We start from the raw sequence: 22,355 nt of genomic DNA on the forward strand, positions 1-22,355 counted from the left end.
CCATGGCTGAAGGGAAGTAAAGCAGATTTATATCATGTAATTCTGCCTGAGCAAAATGACTTGCTTCATTGAAGGAAATTAGAGTACCATGAGAACTGATTCACTTCGCAGGAAGTTGCAGCAATGAGTTTTGGAAGATTTCAGGAGTATGAATAACCGTAAATCCCCTTCACCGTCTAATTTTGATGGTGTGAGTGGCACAAATTACTGCTAACTTAAAGAAAAGGCATTGTGACTTAGTGAAAGAAATGCAGGATTGTAGAAATTAGCTCCCATTCAGCCACAAAATCATGAGCGAGGCCAGCTGCTGGTGTTGGCGGATAAGGCCCAGCTGAATCTTAGTTGGTGTTTCAGATAATCCCAAAGGTGGTGGAAGGGGGCTGAGGTCAGGGCTCTGTTTAGGCCAGCAAAGCTCTTCCTTACAATACTAAGAAAATAATTTCTTTATGGACCTTGATTTGCGCAAGGCGTTACTGTCATGCTGAAATAGGAAAGGGTCTTGCCCAAACTGCAGACTCAGTGCCAAAGTTGAAAGTGTGATGTCAAAAAAAAAAAAAAAAAAATCATTATATGCCGTGGCAGGAGATGTCCTTTGAGAAACGGTCCTATCCAAAACAAGGAAGAGAAAACCCCAGTCAAAATATACAAAATTATTATGTGTGGACATGTGTTTGACTATATTATCTTTACTCAAGCTAAAGGACTTCTTCCCTAACTGAGGATGGTCTGCAATAACTGTATTTGGACAGCAGAGGTCTTGTTTGAGTCAACTTGTCAAACCCTGCTGGTACCACAAACTGCGCAAGTACCAACACAGGGTACACAGGGTATGCCATAGAAGTGAAATGCTAGTAAATTAAGACTATATTTTATATTCTGATCTCTGCTGCCCCCAACCGTCCAAAGAATCAGTTCCTGCATTTTTATAAGCTGAATCGACAACTTTTTACTTTTCTTTGAGCATGTGCCATTTATATGTTGTTTGAAATGAAATGTGTGCATAATAACTGACAGAATGGCAGCATTATCATTCCAAAAGGTCTGATGTAATCTAATATAATATAAAGTATAGGTGTTTAAACCGCAAACTAATAAATTTAAACAGCTTACAAAAGAACTACAAACAGACACATGCGCGCCCTGTGCAACCGTCGCTTTGATGACGTCAGGTCAAACGGACTCTCCGCATCTCAGCGCGGAGTTTAAAAACAGGGGTTTGCTGTGTACATTACTGGGCTAATTTTTTCGCTCAGAGTGAGGTATTCGGCATGCTAACGTTAGACTTAGAAAATAAGAAAAAATATTCAATTCATTTCTTTCGGTTTTTTGTTTAAGGCAAATAGTGACGCAATCAAAAAGCACCCGCGTTGTTTGTATCGTTAGCCAACGGTAACTGTAACTTTCTAAGCGACGCAGCCTCTTAAAATAATACTGATAAAATAATAAATCGTTTATGGCAGACTAGTTATTGTAAAATAAATCTGCTCTTACATTTATTCAGATACGACACGTTTCTCTGCTTAAGTTTCAACGCGTTGCTAAAACTGGCAAGAAAAAGTTAGTTATTTAGCCAACAAGCTAACATGAGATCCTTTGGTGACAGTTGCGACACACTGTATTCTTAACAGGTGACTAGTTCAATTAACTTTCCATGATGGAGGATAACTCGTCTTCTTCTTCGATGGTGACTGGCCTTTCTCGAGCGTCTTTCCTCCAGAGGACGCTGGAGCGGTTATCCTCTGCACAGTGCCTGAAGCTGAAAGCTGAGGAGGCGGCTCCTGTCGCTGTCATTGCGCTTCAGAGGTACTTATCCGAGCAAACTGAGGGGCAGCAGGAGCAGCTCCACAGCTACAACTACGATGTGACGGTCACTGATGGAGTCTGGAGAGCCAAATGCTTTGTTCACCCAGGTTTAAATCACCTGGTGCACACAAACACCCTCAGGACTGGGGCCGACATCATCATCACGCAGTGCTCTTTTGTTTACAACGAGAGGAGGCTGGGACATGGGTACATTTGCATTGAAAAGCTCATATGCGGCGCAGAGAGGTCTGTCGTCCTGCCCTTTATAGACGATGTCAGCTCACTGCCCATGCTGGTCAAGCATGGCATGGAGAGGAGTGTGCAAAGTGATGTTCCCCTTCAGGTGAGCCGCAAACACTACCTGTCCCTGTGGAATAACGACGACCCAGAGGGAGACATCTGGACCTCAGGCTCTCCCTCATCTGACACAGTGCTGGATGGTGAGATGCTACTCTCTGATCCCTCCGTCACACACTGATGCTTAAACAGTATTTATAAAAAGTATGCTGGTGTATTACTTAACTAATCTTTTCAGTACATGTATGAGAACCAAACAGACAAGACACAATACTGATTGCTCAGCTGCAGTACTGTTATATTTTCAGAAAATAAGTGGAACTTTTTGTCTAAAAAAGCTGCATTTCAAGACATTATAATACCCAGAATCCTAGACAACATGTAGTCTTACGTCATAAAGTAGTTGCATAATTTAAAGTCTAAACTGTACATGGTAGGAAACCATATTTACTAAAATGATCTCTCTGTCCATTCCAGTTAATAGCTCTCATTTGCAAATATGTATTTTCCATGACAGAAATGAATTGGCTTTAGTTACCAAATTGCAGTGATAATCCTGATGATGTGTTGTCTGCATTGTCTTCCTTTCATCAGTGTCCAAGATTTCTCTTCTCTGCAGTCTGGAGTCATCCTTTAGAAACACATGGAAACCTCTCCCTCTCCTAGTGAAGATAATACACAAATCAAGATTAAGATATTATGGGAAGTTTGGGCTCAAGATCGATTACCCCTTCCAGGTGAGTTTTAACTCACCGAGAATTATGAGCCTCAGTAACAAGATGTGAACAGGATCTCACTTTTGTATTTCTTACAAATTATCTTCTCACTCAATTAATAATAATAATTTACTTGATTTTCATTTCATACTGTCTCATATTGCAGACGTACTTTGAAGTTGCTGACCAGAGTGGCACAATGTCCCTCGTGCTTTGGAACGAACTTTGCCCCGAGTTTTATCTGAGACTGAATGTAGGCACAGTGTTGTACCTTCAAAATTACACCCTGAAGCAGAGTTATTCAAACCGGTCACGCCCTAAAATGGACCATCACAGAATGAAGACCTTTAACTCTGTGGGTATGTACATAACCACTGATCACAGTCTTGAATTTTAAAGCTTAGTACCACAGTTTTGTGTGATGGGCGGACGAAGCCTTATAAAAGCTTCTGACGCTTCTTTCTGATTGTGCTTGAAAAAAAGAGCCAAAGCATTGAAGCTTTGATGAAAGAAAGCACAGCGACATCTAGTGATTTGCTGAAAGTACAGCAGCCATCAAGGAGAGTGCAGTCAGCACATAACTGGTTCATTCACTTCCTGTTTCTGCTATGAAAGCCTAACAATGAATGTAATGCTAAAATGGAAAGGGTGTTGTTTTTGGCTGTTCTGATAATGATCATTAATTCATTAGAGTGCTACATTAGATGTGATCATTCCTAAGTGGACGGGTGTACACTATCGTGTAAATGGGTTCAGTTGTAATTTGCTGCAATAAAAGGAAACAATATGGCAGCATGCTGCGCAATCAGAAATACAAGAGGATTTGGGGGGAGAATGTTGTGGTTCTGGAAAAGTGTATTCATGTTTTCATGGAAGGTTTTTATGTAAAAATAGAATTTGCTCCGCAGTGCTGGACTTAAAACGGTTTCTTTGCTGGGTGACTACTTCTCCTGCTTTGGGAAAGATCCTTTCACGTGGCACTAAGGACGTTGGCGAGCAAGGATATTGCGTAGTCATCTGACATAAGTGGGGTTATACAGGCTTGTGAGTCATCCAGGACTGTAGTGAGTTCTCTGGCTTTGCCAATTGTGGGTCTTTAAGATACCTAGAAAAACACAGTTTGTCACTTTATTTATATATATTTTCTTTCAGTAACATATGATAAATGAAAACAATACCTCTCAACTTTAGGAGTGTTTGAACTATTCAAACCCCTCCCTGCTACATCTTTTTTCATCTCCAGGATTTTGGGGGGGGTTCTGTAGTTTATACCTGAAAAGAATTAATATGCTCTTACTTAAGGTCAGCTTTGGCTTTCCTCTGACCATTTCACCTATTCTGGCATTTATCTTTCATTCTTCAGGCGTTGACATTTGGTTTGGGGTTTAAACAGTACGGAAAATGAAAGCACCATTTTCCAGTAATCACAAAAAGCTTTGTGTAGCTTCATCATTTCTTCCACTGCTTTCTGAAAGGGCTAATGAACTACACTCACGGCTTATACTCTGTCATGCTGTTTGCATATGTATTTTTTCCAAGAAATCTGCCTGAACCCTCGCAACCCAGCTTCGCTCATCACTGTAGTGTGTCCAAAGAGTGTGCTGCCTCAGTGGGGACTGCCTGAGGTTTCCTATCAGTTCACCACCAGGTGATTAAAAAGTCTTTGTCTTTATTTATCCCTAGAGCTGTGCTGGATATGCTATTTTGGCCAAACTTTTTTTTTTTTTTTTTTTTTTACTGTTTTGGTTTTTACAAATATGAAAAGCATTCTGTTTGATATTATTGCTTGCTGGTCCGTGTATTATTATGATTGCAGTTTTTTTTTTATCTGCTTCACATTATGTATATTTCGTCCAGGTCAGAGTTGGAAAAATTAGCCAACAATTCTTCATGTGACGTCATTGGTTTGGTAACATTTGTTGGCCGTGTTGAAAGAGTCAAGAGTAAAGGGAACAAGGGTAAGAAATGTTGATTTATTTTTTTAAATCTATTGAATGTAAAAAAAATTGTGAAGACTGAAGGAAAGCTGCTGGATTTCCTTTTCGATTTTAATCCAGTGATTGACCATGCTCACCTTTTCTAGGTCCAGAAAAATACTGGACGTATCGCTGGGTCCACGCTGTGGATGGGACGTCGAACAATCCTTTTATCCTGGAGATTTTTTCCTCCTCTCAACCAGAAATCTTCAGTTGCATTTGCCCAAGTAAGTTGGCTGTATCAGCTCGTATCTGATGGCTCTGTGGCCAAACTTATGAGCACTTTAACACAGTTTGACTAATACATCATCCTCTCCCTCACAGTGACCTACCTGGTTTGCACTCAGATGAGGGTTTGTCAAGTGGAGGGCTCAGTGCCGTACCTCACGAGCAGCTGTGAGACAGAGATGTTCATCACAGGTTAGCACAGCTGTAACAACAAGCACCTGATGGCGCATAAATGTGGTGACAGTACTTATTTATGCATTTGGAGCCGAACTGTATGTTACCTGTGTCCACAATAGGCTACCACAAAGGTCAGCCATATGTGAGTGATCCCACAGTGAAGAGCTTCATCCAGTGGACCAAGACTCTCAAGGACAACATCGTCCTCCAGAAGACTGCTGTTGGTGGCCATTATTCCTACCCTCGCCCCCCAAAGATATTCACACAGTCGATGGTAGATGCCTCTGGTGAGAGAAACAGTTTTATTTGATCTTTTTTTTTTTTTTTTTTTAAGTTTTCAGAACATATTAATCTCAGAGTGCATTTATTAGAGTCCAGCTTTCACTCTTGTAATTTCAAGGCATGAAAGGATGAGCTCTGCTTCAGTACTGAACCATAATGAGGTGCACTCAGTTCTCTTGTGGGTGGCAGAAATCAAATAAAATCTGGGTCAGCATTCTCCTGCAGTTCTGCCACAAGACACGGTGAAGTGTACACCTACTCTGTCTGTATCTTAAGGCACAGTTGCAGGGAGTTAATCTTTATATATTGGATTTGAATTTTAACAAGCTATTCTTTCAAGCCACCCATAAGAAGAAAAGAGTTTGGCCTTCAGAGCAGAGTACACCCTGCGCCTAACATTCTGCATCCCATAGTTAGAGTGATTTGGTTTGTTTGTCTATGTCGACTTCTGTTGTTTTAAAACCTTTACACTTCATCTTCAGCTCAGGTTCCTCTGGTCGCTGCCACAGACTTGAAGAAGGAGTTAGAAACCCTGCAATACAGGGAACATAAAAAACTGGCAATTCAAGGACAGATCACGGCCGTGCGGTACATGAAGACCCTAAAGACCACAGAGCCACAACAAACACGAGACAAAGAGGTAAAAGACGTTATCTCAGGGCATGTTTCAAAGAGGAGTGACCATTAAAACGGTAAAATAATTAAACTGGTTTGCTGCAGCTGCCGGATGTTTCTACTGATGTGTGTGTACCAGAGACACACAATCATCCCACAGCAGCTGAGCAGACTTCAGCTGACAGTGTAACATCTCCCTCTGCTGAGAAAATCTCCCCAGTCGGAAGAAAAAGAAGAATTCAAACCAGGTGTGATTTGACCCCTGACCTAACAGATGTGTGAGCTTGTTGTTTAAAGGCTGCATTCAGTTCACCAAATGAAATGTAACATGTCAACGTGTTTTCCAGAAAAACCTCACAGTCCTCCCTGAATCGTGATATCGTGCCATCAAAAAGGTACTGAAGATTCAGGCTAGTTTTATCCATCAGTTAACTATTTCAGCCACTCTGAGCTCATCTGTCTCTGCTCCTACAGAAGGACGAGACATAGAGGCACACAGGAAGGACGAGAGCAGGAGGAACAAGAGAGTGGCTCTGAATCTGAGGAGGCTCAGGATGTAGAACATGGTCTACAGTATGAAAATCCAAATCAAGGTGAATTACTGGAGCTACGCCGCGTGTTTCTTAAGTGATCTGATACACTGTCAAACTCTGATTTCAAAGTTATATTTTTGACACTTGTCACTGACATTGAGTCTGTTTTCCACCAGACTCTGATGTTTTATCTTGGGAAAGCAGCAACTGGCTGAAGCAAAGGCAAGAAATGTGTGAACATTTGTGTCAAGGGGGTTTGTACCAGGACAGCATCTCTCAGAGGTTCACGTCTGACGCAAGGAACGTGCTCCTGCAGTGGAGTAACCTTCAGCCGACGCGGTGGACACCAGAACACACCGCAGACACCATCCCACCTGTGGTTTGTCCAGGATACTACCAAGTAACAATATTAGGTAAAGCAGAGTTTTACTTTAAAAATCACTCTGATCTGTGATGGACAAGAAAGTCTCACTGAAAAAAAAAAAAACACGATTTTCATTCTTCCTCTCAAATCTGTCTTTGTGTAACTTCAGCCTCTATCATCCAACCTGTGCACAGTGTGTCAGAACATCCTCTCGTTCCCTCAAAAATATCTGTCTGAATCATTATGAGCTCACTGACCTTTCATGTTTTATTACCTTTATATCACCACTGAGCACAGTCATAGGTCTGAGTTACATTTAGGAAACTCAAAAATTCATATATTCTAGATGTAAATTTCAGTAACTGGAAAAATGGAGGCATTCTAAAACTCTGACATTTGATGTAGTGTAACTATTATTAAGGTGAACCTGCTTCATTAAACATTTATTTGACATTTTAACATTTTTCTTTTAGTTTTTTAATTTTTTCATTTTAATTTTCAACTAGTTGTGTAGTTTGTGTGCTTGTGCTTGTCTTCGAAAAAAACAGCTTTAAGAATCATAATTAGCCGGCACACGTGAAAACCAACATCTTACAAAATGACGAGGAACGACAACAACGACCATTAAAATCAGTTTTCTTCCTGACAGGCATAAACAAGCAGATAGCTGTCAATGCTGCGTATTTACCTGTGATGAGCGCCGATGAGCCCAGGGCTGTAGGTCTTCCTCAGGATCCCCACGGCAACACGATGCTGTCCTGCCTTTCGTCGGGCTTCCTCTGCCCTCTCAGTGACACGGCTAACCACAGTGATGCAGCTCTCCCCGAGCCAGGTAGCCACCACACTGCTAAAGGGGAGGAATAAAACAGACTCACGAAGCAGTCGCCATGACACATGCTTTTCCATCATAGACAGGATCAGTGTGACAGGTGATGCTGATGCTACGATGTGATGTTTTTGTCTTGCAGAGGAGATCTTAGCGTCTGCCAGTGAGCTGGAGGACACACATGTCGTTTGTATCTTGGACCTCTGTCACCTGGGTGGAGATAAGGTGGAGGTCCTGATCAACAAGGTGTACAGAGTGACAGAGGTTTCCCTCGACTAGGAGCCACATTAATCATGTCATTAAAGAGCAAAGGAAGCCTAATGCACTGGTCTTAGACCAAATCTCAATTTGATACTTGTAAATTCTCTGATTACCTGTTACACATGTACAGCAAAAGTCACATAATACTTTAAATTGTGCTTTAATATTTTTGAAAATGGTGATATGTTTTAGGATTAAAATACTGAAATATATAAAATTGCCTTTTTTTTTTACCGTCATAATTCAACTTGGATATTTACTGTGACTGACAGATGTTAGCTTACGTTACAAATACAGTGTCAGTTTACTGCACGCTGCAAGTTTTCTCTCCTCTGAGCTGGAAATCTTCACAGCAGACCTGAAATCTTGAGCAAAACAAAAGGTTTTCTGGGCGGCTGCCATCGGTAGCCCTTTATTAAGGTCTGAGTCATTTTAGAAAATACTGTAATGAAACTAGATTTTTTTATCTAAGCTAATGTCCAGCATTTTTCTTCAAATGTCCAGAGGCCTGCTCAGTCTTTTTCATCAATCAATATTAGTCTGGTTTTTCTGAAGTGAAAATACAGCTGAGAAACACTCTGGTGCGTAAGTAATTTTCTAAGTAAACACTTTGCTCAGAATAACAATACATATGTTTAAAAATATTTATTTTCAAATATTTCACAATATCCAGGTTGATTTATAAATAATTCAGTATAGCATAATTAATATCAAGATATTTTAGAATGTAAACTGTTAATTTCTTTTAAAACAATATTAACAATATTTTTAAAGCTTATTTTGATGGTAAATACAGAAAGAAAACAAGCCATACAAGTGACTGTGCAACACCAACTTGAACGCAAAAAAAGCCTCACCTCCTCTAATAAGACACTTCATTATCTGTTACAAAATTACTTTAATTTTAAAATCATGTAACATACATATGTAATCTATTAGACATATAAAATAAACAACTATATAGTCTAAACTTTTTTTTTTTTTACATTCTATTGTACAATATATTCAATGTTTGTTTCTGCACTGAAACAACAGAAATGGCTGTGTACCAGGTATGTTTTGTTCATGTCCTGGCAAATCTTTACACAGAAAGAGTTGATCTGACCTGACACTCGTAGTGTCAGTCATTGTTTTACAAATCAGAAAAAAAAGTTAAATGTGATTAAAATCACATGATTTCAAAAAACATTGACACTCAATGAAAAACCCCATGAAGAAGAAAAGCATTCTGAAAGTTAAAAAAAAAAAAAACCCAACATAATAAAGGTGCGGCAACTACTGTTGGAGAGAACCTTTTTCACTCCACCATAAAGAAAAACTGTACTGACTGAGCAGACGGATTATTTACAATAACTTCTGTGAAGCAAAACACCAAAAAAATCTTTAAAAATCCTCTCACATCCAAACATTCTGGTGAAGAACGGGTGATTTGTCCAGAGCAAAAATAGTTTAGGGCTTAACCCAAAACTGGAGCACGATGGATGAACTATCACAACATGATTCACTCAGAGTGGAGTTTAATGAGCAGAATGTCCCTCAACCACCTTTGCAAGGCAAGTAATATGATAACAGTTATTTTGTATATAGACAACAACAGAAATCTGAATGATGTGTTAAGATGGAAAACAATCTTGAGGAGGAAATTTACTAACAGCCTGAAAGGCTGATATTTTGCAAAATTATTTATTTTCCTTCATTCATTCATTTGAAATGATGAATGAATGAAGGAAAACAGAAATATAGTCATCTATGGCACCTCTGAGTCCCTGGCTGAACTGAACCTTTATGGGCAGTCACTTCACTGTTTCTATACTGAACATGTGGAGATGCGTGAAGAGACACTGAGACTTTTAAAACCCATCTGAAATAATAGTTTCATGATGATTTACAATTGCACTTTTTCTTTAAAAAAAACAAAACTGAAACCCATTAAACTGAAAAAAAGAGAGATGACTTCGGTCAGTTTTGGCTGGATTAACCTTTTAAAGACCACACAGCTGTACAGCTGTTGCTGCACCCTGATGTGAACTCTACAAGTTTCCTAAATTCTGCTTGACAACGACATAAGGATTCAGATTCTTCATTTCATCTTTTTTTTTTTTTTGTTTTGTTTTTCTCATTATCATAGTGAACTTGTGACCCTTTACTCCAGAGTGTTATTGTGTGTCGACTCACGTTTGGGAGGAGCTAACACTCTGCAGCACATTCCCATGCAAAGTCCTCTGTAATCATTGTGATCATAATCTTCAGTGGACACACGCTGTACCTTTAAAAAAAAAAAAAAAAAAGATACTGCTTATATCAGCGTCTGAAGGAATGTTAGGATGTTTTCATTAAAAAAATACTTCCATATAATTTACATGGTACAATGGCTTATTATACACCTCTATATACATTGTACATCTGTTCTCAAACATTTAAAACAGTATAAATTAACATTCTTCTTTTTCAAATTGACATTGCACATAGGAAAGTGTAAAACGGCACTGAACATACATGCTGAAAGTGTTCTGACAGTTGAGTCTTGTTGTCCAATATGAACAGCACCAGTCTTGGATGGGGACTGCAACGTGGTTGGCTTGAATGCGTACAGCTGAGGCGGCTGAGACCAGACTGAGCATTACGGGTTGATTTGAATAAAGTGTAGCACAAGTCCCACAGTGAGAATAACAGGAAATGCTTGCACAGTCATCAGAAAACTGTTTTTCCTGCTGAACTTTCTGGGAACGCAGAAGCAAATTTGAAGATAGAAGATTGTTGAATTTAGATTCATCAAGCCAGACTCTGGCACAGACAGTTCCTGCACAGCATATCGTTACAAGTAGTGTGTGATTGTCATTACCAAAAGAGAGATGTACGTTTTCTTCCCAGACACCGTTCAACTGCCAATCTGGCTTCGCCAATACACTCCAGCTCTCAACTGTCATCTCACTTCTCATATCTTGCCTTTATATTCAAACTGCCTGACTGAGATAGGAGTGTGGTTACGAGAGCCGATCAGCAGTTGGACATTTCGAAGCAAGATTTCCTTCAGCAAAACTAACACAAAACGGTGTCTCTCAAAAAATATGATGGACTCAAAAGATTGCGCCACACACACAAAGTTAAAAACCAGCACAGTATGAAAAGAACATGACTGTAACATCTTGAAATACTGACAGGACTGACTCTGCAAATAACTTCTCAGATACAGGAATAAACAAATGTCTGATACTTAAGAACAAATTTAGTGTTTTTTTGTTATCATGGCAACTGTATTGGTATGGTATGGTATATCACAAAATAGCACATTGTGGGTTTCTATGTTTTCAAGGTAAAATGAAAAATCTGCTTTGATTTTTTTTCTTCCCAGTGAGATCACATTAATAAGAGGAAGTGGTGTTTTATATTCTTGTAAATGAGCCCAGCTGCTCGTTCTCAGATGTTCAAATAAAGCAACCAAACGACCAGACTCGAATAAACTGGGTAACACCATTCGGAAATCTCCACACAGCGGGGCAGAATCCCCTCCAAATCATTTCCCTCTGTTTCTGAGATATTCAAATCACCATGATTACACTCCCGCAGCTTTGTGTTGTACTGTGGTATGGAAAACTGCAATTAGCCACATACAGATCAGAGGTGGTGCACTCTTCTTGTAAAAACGTTTTTCACGAAACCATGATGGGGTAAGACGTTAAGACCAGTGTTGACCTTTTAATGTCTAAACGAACACATAAAATCAATTATAACTTTTGAGTATAAAACTAGTTTCATATCCCATATATTGTTTCAAATATATATATGTAATAAATAAACATGAAATGATTTCATTAGGGTTTCAGTAAATAGTTAAATGAATCTTAATAGATCCTATCATTACAGAAAGAGTTCAAAAAGAGTTTGGACTTACTGATGTAAAGGCTGCAAAACGCATCCAATATATATTTGTAATATATCCAATACAAATCTAGATGTCTTTAGTTTCAATCTGATGTGGAAAATAATAAATTATGACCTATGAAAATATAACTTTGTATTCCAAATGGACCTGAGCTGGATTTTTAAAGCCATAATCAGACAAAACCATCAAACCGCACCATGGACGGACCATGGTCGAAGGCACATTTTTTTTTTCCCCCCTCTGGTAGCTTGTGTATCACCTAAAGACTCGTGCTGCAGAGCTCATCAGAAGCGCCTAAAATCAGGACTTCAGAGCTTTGTTCGTCACTCTCAGTGAGCAGTGGTGTGATAGTTGTAGCACCCCTTCTTCAGTCCCAGATTGAGGCTTTAAAAATCTAGATAGACCTTTCTGGTAATTGGAGAACATTCGCCCCGGCTTCCACAGTGTTGCATGTTACATCTGAATTCTTACCAAACCTGATTTTAGATATGATAGTCATCTCACCACTGCATGCATAAAGCCCCTTCTCAAGCGCTTTGCCATGAACATACCTGCGAGTAAATAATTGTTTAATTTATAATTTCTGCCAACTGAAATACACATTGATGTAGATGTCCAATGTTCACACATCCCCTTTATGAGATGAAGCATTTTCATTGGAGCTAAATATTTGACCAGGGGAGATGATATTATGTAACTGGGGCGAGGTGTCGAGCTATAGGTCTGAAAACTAATCTCACACATTATTAGTGAGGAAAAATAGAATATTAATTCATGGGCACAAATAAATATTCTACTTTTATGGGGTAGGAGGGTGGTACCAAAGTGCAAACAGACACTTAGAAGGAAACTCTCTGTGTTAGATGAAAAACGTCCACATGTAAACATGTGAAAGTGGTGTCTTCTTGAGAGCTCTGATAATCCACTTGTTCCAGCAGAGTCGTTGATTGACGACTAAGTGTGACGTGGGCCGGTGATGAAGGGCCCCGGCACCTCAGACTCTCCTCAGACCCTGTGGGTGACGTCAGGTCAGCGCGGTGGTTTTCACTCCAGCGCCGTATGGACCAGCTTCTTCTGAACGGGCAGCTTCACATCAAAGGTAAGGTCACTACGCGAGTGATTTTCCGCTTTCGAGCATTTTCCGCTGCAGGACTTGACGTCAGGTTTGACTTACGTGCCGCCACCTCCACGGCGACAAACATGGAGAGAAATCTCAGCGCTACCGAGTCAGCATATTTCGGAAATCTGAGACACTGCCAGTCTGGTTTTGGGAATGTTGGTATTGCCTTTGCTGCTGCTGCTGCTGCTGCTGCTGTTGTTGTGCTTGGGGTAGTTGCTGTGTTTGCGGCTGCTGCTGGATGTATCCCACAGTGCTCTGCTGTGGGACATTAGCGGTGTGTAAGAATGCTGGAGTAGACCCACCATGTACAAGTCCTTGAGTCATCTGTGGACACAAAAGAAAGAATGACCACACTCTGGCTGGCTGATAGAACCTCCTTCACTAAGCTTTATATGCACAATCTTTCTTGAACTTGTGCCAATCTAGTCCTTGACTAAGATACATGATACATGATATGATGAGAGCAGTTTCTGAATATTAAGATGTACTCTGCAGTACCTAAACGCATGCCAGACATAAGGCCTGAATCGTATAACTCCTTACAAAAGCAAAACCCTCCCAAAGGTTATTCATTCATTCATTTTCTACAGCTTAATCCTGTGTCAGGGTCGCGGGGGAGCTGGAGCCTATCCCAGCTGACTATGGGCGAGAGGCGGGGTACACCCTGGACACACAAAGACAGACAACCACACACGCACACACTCACACCTGGAACCTGGAACCCTCTTGCTGTGTGGCGACAGTGCTAACCACTGCACCACCGTGCCACCCCCTCCCAAAGGTTATTGATATATGAAATGTGCACTGTATCATAGGTTAACTCTAATATCTAATATTTTACTCTAGTTCTGTTACAGTGCCATATAAATGAAGTTTCTTAAAACTGACATATTGGTCAGCTACCAGAAAAAATAATAAAATAAATAAAAAATAATGCCCTGATAAAGAGACAGGAAACACGCCCTTATGATCCATGGGGACAGAAAAAAAATGATTAAATAAAAAACAGTTCTGGGAAATATGGAAAAACTATAGACTCTCCCCTGCTGTCCTAAAAGGTTTAGACCACACTCACGTCAGCAAAAAGAAAAAAAAAACCCCAACCCTCCCCCTTTTCAGATGATGTTTCAGAGGATGTTTTGGCATTTAAAGGGATTTAGGTAAGCTACTTATGAAATGTTTCTCCACCAGACAACCACTATTTATATTTGGTTAATTTTTTTTTTTTTTTTGAAAGGCTGGGGCCAAATGATAAAAACAAAAAGTCTGGAGAAAATAATTCAGTATGATGTGATTTGATATCTGACCTAATGAATTTTAGATTACATCACAGCTTTGTGACAAAGCTCAAGTTTTACAATGACTGAGTTTAACACTGATCTCTTTGGTAACAGCTTGTGGGAATGGCACGGTAGCTTGTTGCTGTGGTAACTAAGGATTCAGATGCAGTGCAATGCCTAAAATTATCATAAATCAGTAAATATAAAGCCTGAGCATGATTATGAAATAATCCATCACTGAATACGGAATTTCAAGTCAAACATATGCCACTGGAAACTATAATCACAGTGACTGATATTGCTGCATCGCTACACAGCAGATGGTCGTTGTACCTGAAAGAACTGCTGGGGCTGCTGTAGCTGCAGGGAGTGCTGAGAAGCCTGAGGCTGAGTGTGGTAGGCTGACTGGGACTGGTGTGTGATGAAACTGTTGTGTGGGAACATAATGGGGGACGTAAAGACCGGAGAGGGCACAAGGACAGCGTTGCAGTTGACCTGTTGCATGGAGAATGAGGGGGCAATGATCTGCTGCTCCAAGGTGTATCTGTAAGGAGGGTACAATGAAGAGCTCAGGCACAGTGTGACATTATCCCACGCAAACAGAGTAATATGTGTGCGTTTGTGTCTGTGCATGGCAATTAAAACAGTTCTCACATTGTTTGGGAGATGCCCATGTTGCACTGGGAAGGCTGCGTGGTGACACTGCTAGTGGGAACCAGTGACTGCATTGGCTGGTTGAGAAGCATGCTGCAGGAAATAAAATCTGTTACTGGAAGAACCCAGTCTGTTCAGTGAAAAAAAAAAAACAAACTCAAAACATGATGTCAAAGAGAATGAGGTTTTCAACTTAACACTTTCCTCTAACAAAAATATCAAAGTAGTACAAGAGATAAAAAGGATGTCTTTGATCTTAGCAGACCTTTATTTCTGAAATGATTTGGAGCCTGACTCATGTTTAAAATCAACCACAGAATAAAATGAAGGAAAAAACACACACACACAAACACAGAGATCTCTCCTGTCAGCAGCTGATGTGTTCATGTAGGATCCAGTTGCTCGATAGCAAGAAGCTGATTGATAAAATAAGTTTCAGGGTCTTTAAGATCCAGCACATCAGAGCTAACACTAACCCTATGATTATTTTAACACATTAACCGAAGGAACACGTTTTCTGTGTGAGACAATAGAAACAGAGTAGAGACAGTTTAATGCTTTTCACCAAACTGATTATATATTAGTAATCTTCCATAATGTCTGCTATACTGTCATTATCACCTGTGGTTTTGAATATTACATGTCTTTTTCAGGGCTCTCACCGTAGTTGTCCATCTTGGCTGAACTCGTTGTCCGTGTGTCTTTGGTTTGCGTCCTGCTGAGGCCTCGTGTTGGTCTGAGAGAACATCATGGGGTTGCTGTAGAACGGCATCGTCAGACTCGTGTTTGTTTGCACGGGCAAACTCACCGACTGCACCTGCCCGCCTCGTGCAATCCTCTGCTGGACCTACAATGACACAAAGGAAGCGCACACCAAGCTAATCAGAGATACCATACGCTTGTTGACAGCATATAAAAACAGTAGAGTCCACCAGTTAAATTAAATAGATATCTTACATGCTCATCTGTCCTTCCTACATGAAAATACATAATGAAGCACAAGCAAAAACAGCTGTGTATTTTTCAAGTTTTTCTGAGTAAACCAAGGTGATTATTCAATTCCATCCATCAGCTGACAATTTAAGTTTCTATTTCTTTTCTGTGTCTTTTTGCTACAATGCAAATAAGCAGAGACTGCAAGCAGCCCATGGCAAAGAAACTGAATATGAAGCTACCACCTGTTGCTGTGACGCTTATATCTTTCACAAACAGACTGTTGTTAAGGGCTGAATCCACAGCCTTCCTCCGTTGTGAGTCGTTACTTGCTAATTACTGAAGGTAATTTAATCTAATATCATCCTCTTAGTATTAAGAGGATATATTAGAGGAGGTGTTAGGACAGTTTTGTTTCAGATTTGCATTTAGACTTGCGCAGCTCTGTACCTGTGTCGAGGGTGAGCTGTTCTCTCTCAGGAGTGAGTGAGGGGACGAACTGTGGGCCCCACAGGCTGGTGGTTTAGGGTGGCCTGAGAGCTGCCTGATCACCCCTGACTGGTTCTGCTGGGCCGGCCTGCCCGGGCCCTGCTGCTGAGGCTGCTGCTGAGCCTGGCCAAACTCATTGTGGATAGGCTGCTGTAACAACATCTAACACATACACATAAACAGAAAATATTAATTTATCCTCCCTTTACTTGAAAAAATACAGGTATTTAATTTACAAAAAAAAGTTTGTTTTTTTGTCTTTATTATAAATAAGATTAGTGGTAGTATGTCTGTATCGCCTTAGGTTTATTCAAATTTCGGTGAGGTAACACTAATGAAAGGCAATCAGCTCAGGTTTAATTTTGATTAGATAACTGTTAATCTGTTGCCTGAAAATGTGTGCTTGAGTTTCAAATCACAGGTCATCTCATGTCGCCTTCACACCCAGGAGGCAACAACATTAAACAAAGAGACAACTCGTCTTTATTAAACAAACATTTCAACACTCCCCCAAGTCTCATCTCTGTGCAATTTATGTGGGTCACGTAGTGGTTAGAATACTTGTAGCTGAACTGGTTAGAGCTGGCCTCTTGGTGGGGCCATTCCACCATTACTGTGAGGGGTTACAATATGATGTTGATTTTCCCTGACAGCTGATTTTTACATGCGTAATAATTTTTATATCTTGGTTAAAGTCTGTGACTCCCTATTTTTAAATGAAATTCAGTGTTTTCCAATGAAGAAAAGAACACGTAATTTCACCTTTACTTTGGACTGCATGGCATGACAAGACTTTTTCTTTTTCTGTGTTTGTAGTGTTACCTGGAGGTTAGCCAGGTGAAGCTTCTCCTTAATGTCATGCAGCTCCTGCTGCTGTGTCTTAATGTCAGCCTGCAGAATGCGCGTCCTCTCCTCCAGCTGCTCCTTCAGCTGGTTCATTACACCGAGCTGAGGCTGCTGCAGCTGATACATGGACGACTGCTGCTGCTGCTGCTGCTGCTGCTGCTGCTGTGTTTGCTGTTGCTGAAAAAACATGATCCAAAAAATCATTTGGGAACAGACATGAGAAAATTCTGGCAGTTTTCTTTCATGCTACAGTAGTGGGGGTTTTTTTCAGTCACTATAAATATGTCATACTGTATGAGGAGATAATCAGTCAGCGTGAGTCATGTAATGGTTTATTCTTGTGATGGTGAAAGCACATCAAGCTCCACAATTTGTAGGTCTTAAAATAATATGGATGAGTGATTTATATAGAGAAATATAAAAGTAATAAGTGGAGACCTAGAGCAAAAACAAAACAAAACAAAAAAGCCCATTTCAGATCTAATCTTGATAATTATCTTTTTTTTTTTTTTTTACTTTTATGACACAATTTTATAACTAGGCCTGGAGGCACTGTGCGCAAACAACAGATGAACATATACAGCAGCAACAGTCATAAAATACATATATATAGTATAGATATAGTACACAAACAGAACAGAGGAAGGCAACAGGCAGGAGAGGAAGTCTAAACACTAACCATTGCGGAGTGCTTGCTGCGGGTAGGAGAAAGGGGGAGGCTCATTTGGGGAACGAGGTCAAAGGAATTTTGTCTTTGTGCCAAATTCTACAGAGGAAAAATGACAAAGTTTTACAATTTAGCACAATCTCTGACATGATGTTGTGCCAGCTCGATGCGGCTGTTTTTCAATGACCATTTTATCTCCAAAGTCAGAGGGACACATGGAAACGTTGAATAAACTGACCTTTGAACTACTAGGCTGGAGTCTGGCAGATGTCTTCTCTGTCCCGATGGAAGCAGACTGCCATGACGGTGTGCAGGCCTCTGTGTAGGAGTTAGCTGCTGCAGAAGAGACAGGTCACCTCTAAACACACCTCGATCATGGTCAAGTCAAGTCAAGTCAGTTTTATTTATACAGCGCTTAATCATAGCCGTAGTGATCTCAGAGGACTTTTCATACAGAGCAGGTCTAGGGCGTTTTCTTTACTATCTATACTATTATGTACAGAGACTCAACAGTTCCCACCATGAGCAAGCACTTGGTGACGGTGGCAGGGAAAAACGTTCTTTTAAGATTCAGAAACTTCGAGCAGAACCAGGCACAGGGTGGGTGGCCATCTGCCTTAACCGGTTGGGTAGTGGACTGAGGATTTGTTCAGTTAGATCACAATCATCATTTTTGTCAGCTGACAGCTGAAAACCACAAGGTTCTTATTCATCCTTTTATCTCTGCTATGCTGGTTGGTGCAAGAACAAGTTCTATGAGTAAAAGTCATATTTATCTTTTAAAGATCTTCATAGCTGCAATTTGAAAAAAAAAGCTAGCTGTCAACTGCTGATCTGCTCATTTCGGTTGCTTCCAGTTATTCCTGCTCTCACAACAATTTAGCTTTTCCAGCAGCAGTGACTGTTTTGCAGACCCTGTGTTTTGCCTCTTAGGCTACAAAGAGGCCACTGCCTAATCCTCTGGTTAGTCCATGTCTGTACCTGCCGCCTGAAAAGTGGACTGCAGGCGAGACTCAGGGCTGGAAAAAATGACTGAAACACATCTGCATTTTTTTCAAGTAAAAAAAATATTATTGATTCTGTATTTTTGTCTTTAGTCATTATTCTCCTTCATTCTCCTTCAGCCTAAGTTAAGGCAGTAAAGGACATCACTATCCTTGTGCTCTCTGTCGTAAAGATGCACTTACAATACTTATACTTATTATACAGTATCAGATCTCTTTTAACAAAAACCAAATAAGCAAATGGATTTTAACTGGCACTGGTGAATTAATAATACTGCCATGAACATAGCTTTTCTAAATTTTCTGTGCAAACTACAATTATTTTGGCAAGCCTGATAACCAGTTTTCTATTTATGTTTCAATTGACATGAACATAAATGCACAAAATAGCATTCAGATATTTTCAGCTTTCTATGTTCTATGGAAAACATGACTATCATTGTGCCATGGCAGAAAGAAAACAGTGAAAAATAACTAGACAAAATGGGATATATATTGTACAATTCTCAGAAAACAAACACTTAACTGCATGATGTTCATTAATATTTAATTCTACAATCTCTCCTCTTTTAAAAAGGGGCATTGTCAATCCACATGTGCTTCTTCCTAAACAGAGGAACTGCAGACTTTCTGAATAAAAGCAGAACATCTTATGAAATGCATTTCTTTTCTGGTTGTATAACAATACTGCTGATTCACTAGCTCTTGATTGCCACCTCATTCTGCCTCTGACTTAAACCCACAAACTATGATGCATTCGGTGGATGTTTTTTCATCGTAGCCGACGCAAAATGAAGAAGCAAAGAAAAATCTGTGATTAAATATTTTTCTGGCACATGTAGTTGTATGACTATGTCTTAGAAAATAATGAAATTGTCTATTTGTGTAGGTTAAAAGGGAAGAAGGCAGCAGAAGCAGCTATGTTTACTTTTTATGAGCAGCAACTGTAATGAATCTACCACTGTGTATTGTTCGTAAATATGCTGATGGCAGTGAAGTGTTTTAGTACATTAGACAGTGGGTGGAAGAGCAGATGACTGGAGCCTCAGACAAACAGGGCACGCTAAAGTAAGCCTTGGAAACATTTCATCAGAGATGCATTGTCACCCACATATATTAAGGTGGGTGTTTTACTGACTTCTGGTTTGCTTAGTTACAGAAGTTATACCTCTGATCTCTCACGAGATCTTGTCAAATTACAAGACAAAGGCTCAGCTGTAGGATTTTCTCATTTTTTTTCCAGCTAAATTTCAAATAACAACGGTTCCTGTACCCATATAGGAGCAGGATTTCTGTACATATTGACCTGCAGTTGAGTGAGTTAGCACTTTAGGGAGCAGAGGATGACTCACATGCAGAGTCTGACAGCGCTGTGTGGGAGGATTTCCGGGAGCTGTGGGAGGATACCGAACGTGCACCACTGTTTCTGTCCCGTGTTGGGTCCAGTGTGGAGCAGATGTCCAAGTACAGCTCCTGGGCCTGGAACACAGGACAATGTTGTGACAGACAGAAGTTCTGATTTGAAGCTGACACAACCTTGTAAACATAACATACTGTATGTAAAAGGGCTCTTGACTATTACCTTCACAGAGGAGGGAGCTATCTCAGGTGGAGACAGCTCTTCAAGGCCAAACGCTCTCCTCCTTTCAGCTCGCACTTCTGCATAACTGAATAACAACGGACAGAAACAGTATGTAGGACAAAAGTGTGGATCTGCCACAGTCTTAAAAATAAAATAACACTGTTATTTTTGCCAAACAACCTATGCCCTATACACATCCCAGATCCCAGGACAATTACAATGTGTTCTCATCCCTCCCTTGACAAGAGTTAGAGCACCCCGAGGTACAACAATCAGTCCTACCTGACAACATTGTGAGTACAGACGATGAACTCGGGTTTGGAGTTCCACTGGTGGTACGTGATGTAGTAGTGAGTCTGCAACCAAATCCACTGCTGACCTTTAGTCAGGAAGCGATAGTAACAGGATTTACCCTTTCCAAACTGCATTACTGGGGCCAGAAAAAAAGAAGGAGCACATCAGTGCCATGTTCAGGTGTCACAAGTCAATGTTTTTTTTGTGCACTAGTACAGTTTTTGTCAGAGATGGATACATGGACATTGTTGTGAAGGTTGGTAAGAAAGCACCATCAGACAGAGATGACAGAGTTACTTACGCTGCTTGTGACACTGAGCTATGAGCTCCAAGTCGTCCACATGATAGTAATCATAGCCAGAAGTTCCAAGAACCTCAAAGGGTAAATATCCTATGATTGGTGAAGCTCTGAAACAACAAACAAGATGATCAACATGTAAGAAAGACAAATTCTCGCTAAAAGAAAAAAAGTCTACACGACTGATTGATGGGAGGGAAACAAATCTTTTACCTGTGATCTAGAAACAGGAACTTCCATTCAAGGCTGTGTCTAGAAGTGAATTCATCACAAGGGTCTTCCACGTTACACAAATCCTAAACAAAGCCACAGTCACCGAGTGAGAAAGTCGCCATTAGGATATCACAGAAAAGCAAGGAATTACCAGTCTTATATTCTGCTTTTACCAAGGTACTTGGGAGACTTGATGCACTACTCTAACATGAAGCAAACAGAAATTATTATCTTATTTATCTATTATCTTATAGTTTGTTTTCAATTAATGAACTTTGTTCATACATAAACAAAAATGATGCAGTTTTCACAACTACAGTGTAAACAGTTTAAATATCTTGTGTTCAAACATTTGTGGAGATTTTTATTATTTTATTTTTGTAGGATAAAGTATTTGCAAAGGATTTGTCTTGTGTCTGAGAATATTCCATGTCATACAGTCCAGATGTTATTGTTCCAGTCCTTCCATCTGGCAAATCAGTATAATCAGTGTTTTCTACATTTTGGAATAAGTAGTGTGGGAGAGCTGAAGCCTGTCCAATAGATCTGCTCTCTGAGCTCCAGGAAATTTTAAGGCAGAAAACTTGCCTAACATTACCTTTGTAGAATAAGTTCATATTTCCACCCTGACATAAATATCCAGACTGTTATTCACATGGTCAACAGAAGTTTAGTGGCACTTCCAAAGTTTGACATGTCACTGCAGTCTCATAAATGCAAGCATGCAATAGAAAGTGATCCCCGCCTCAGCCATCATCTGAGATGTGTGTAATTTACCTCTTACGTTTGGAAAGAGTACAGGTAAAACTGTTACTGTGATCTGAGTTGATCTCAGGAAGATTACAAGCATATGACTGTGACTTTATTTGGCTTCAGTAACTTGACAAGTGTCTACACTTCAACACAGAGCACAAGTGGGATCTGATGTATCTTAATGATGCAGTCATTTGGGAGGTACACAATGTGCCACACTGTACCACTGTGCAACAAAACATCTCCAGAGAGCGCTTGACT

General features: G+C 40.1%; 2 protein-coding genes and 1 long non-coding RNA gene across 9 annotated transcripts in view; 1 reads left to right on the plus strand and 2 right to left on the minus strand.

Moving 5' to 3' along the window:
- The first annotated feature begins 325 nt into the window (after positions 1 to 325).
- On the plus strand, positions 326 to 8,311 carry radx (RPA1 related single stranded DNA binding protein). The gene is made up of 15 exons (XM_041051052.1): positions 326 to 2,243; positions 2,695 to 2,837; positions 2,983 to 3,175; positions 4,356 to 4,464; positions 4,674 to 4,774; positions 4,900 to 5,019; positions 5,117 to 5,212; positions 5,317 to 5,484; positions 5,962 to 6,119; positions 6,200 to 6,342; positions 6,442 to 6,489; positions 6,569 to 6,687; positions 6,804 to 7,040; positions 7,641 to 7,823; positions 7,960 to 8,311. The coding sequence occupies exons 1-15, from the start codon at positions 1,652 to 1,654 to the stop codon at positions 8,094 to 8,096; spliced, it is 2,547 nt and encodes an 848-aa protein (XP_040906986.1). The 5' UTR covers positions 326 to 1,651; the 3' UTR covers positions 8,097 to 8,311.
- On the minus strand, positions 2,487 to 5,438 carry LOC121190377. Its single transcript, XR_005894983.1, has 3 exons — positions 5,302 to 5,438; positions 5,125 to 5,186; positions 2,487 to 2,762 (listed from the first exon to the last, which is right to left on the minus strand). It is a non-coding gene; the product is annotated as an uncharacterized LOC121190377 (long non-coding RNA).
- Positions 7,727 to 22,355, minus strand: part of npas2 (neuronal PAS domain protein 2) — a 44,065-nt gene continuing 29,436 nt past the window's right edge. For 3 of the 7 annotated variants that reach the window (XM_041051049.1, XM_041051048.1, XM_041051051.1), the window contains 13 exons: positions 21,342 to 21,424; positions 21,132 to 21,238; positions 20,819 to 20,966; positions 20,537 to 20,621; positions 20,307 to 20,433; positions 18,189 to 18,286; positions 17,963 to 18,049; positions 17,260 to 17,460; positions 16,399 to 16,599; positions 15,678 to 15,862; positions 15,016 to 15,108; positions 14,695 to 14,905; positions 10,124 to 13,405 (listed from right to left, as the gene is read on the minus strand). In XM_041051049.1, the coding sequence (XP_040906983.1) occupies positions 13,181 to 13,405; positions 14,695 to 14,905; positions 15,016 to 15,108; positions 15,678 to 15,862; positions 16,399 to 16,599; positions 17,260 to 17,460; positions 17,963 to 18,049; positions 18,189 to 18,286; positions 20,307 to 20,433; positions 20,537 to 20,621; positions 20,819 to 20,966; positions 21,132 to 21,238; positions 21,342 to 21,424 (1,851 nt within the window). In that variant the 3' untranslated portion in view covers positions 10,124 to 13,180. Of the gene's footprint in view, positions 7,839 to 10,123; positions 13,406 to 14,694; positions 14,906 to 15,015; positions 15,109 to 15,677; positions 15,863 to 16,398; positions 16,600 to 17,259; positions 17,461 to 17,962; positions 18,050 to 18,188; positions 18,287 to 20,306; positions 20,434 to 20,536; positions 20,622 to 20,818; positions 20,967 to 21,131; positions 21,239 to 21,341; positions 21,425 to 22,355 lie in introns of those variants that run through there. The other 4 variants (XR_005894982.1, XR_005894981.1, XR_005894980.1 and 1 more) reach the window with 4 other exon arrangements.

Source organism: Toxotes jaculatrix, chromosome 12 (genome assembly GCF_017976425.1).
Source record: "Toxotes jaculatrix isolate fToxJac2 chromosome 12, fToxJac2.pri, whole genome shotgun sequence".
NCBI lineage: Eukaryota > Metazoa > Chordata > Actinopteri > Toxotidae > Toxotes > Toxotes jaculatrix.

Bases quoted from the DNA above. Each gene is read 5' to 3' on its own strand.
- radx (XM_041051052.1), top strand. From the start codon at position 1,652: ATGATGGAGGATAACTCGTCTTCTTCTTCGATGGTGACTGGCCTTTCT. The intron at 4,775-4,899 runs GTAAGAAATGTT...CACCTTTTCTAG, and splicing joins CAAGAGTAAAGGGAACAAGG to GTCCAGAAAAATACTGGACG. The intron at 5,213-5,316 runs GTTAGCACAGCT...TGTCCACAATAG, and splicing joins GACAGAGATGTTCATCACAG to GCTACCACAAAGGTCAGCCA.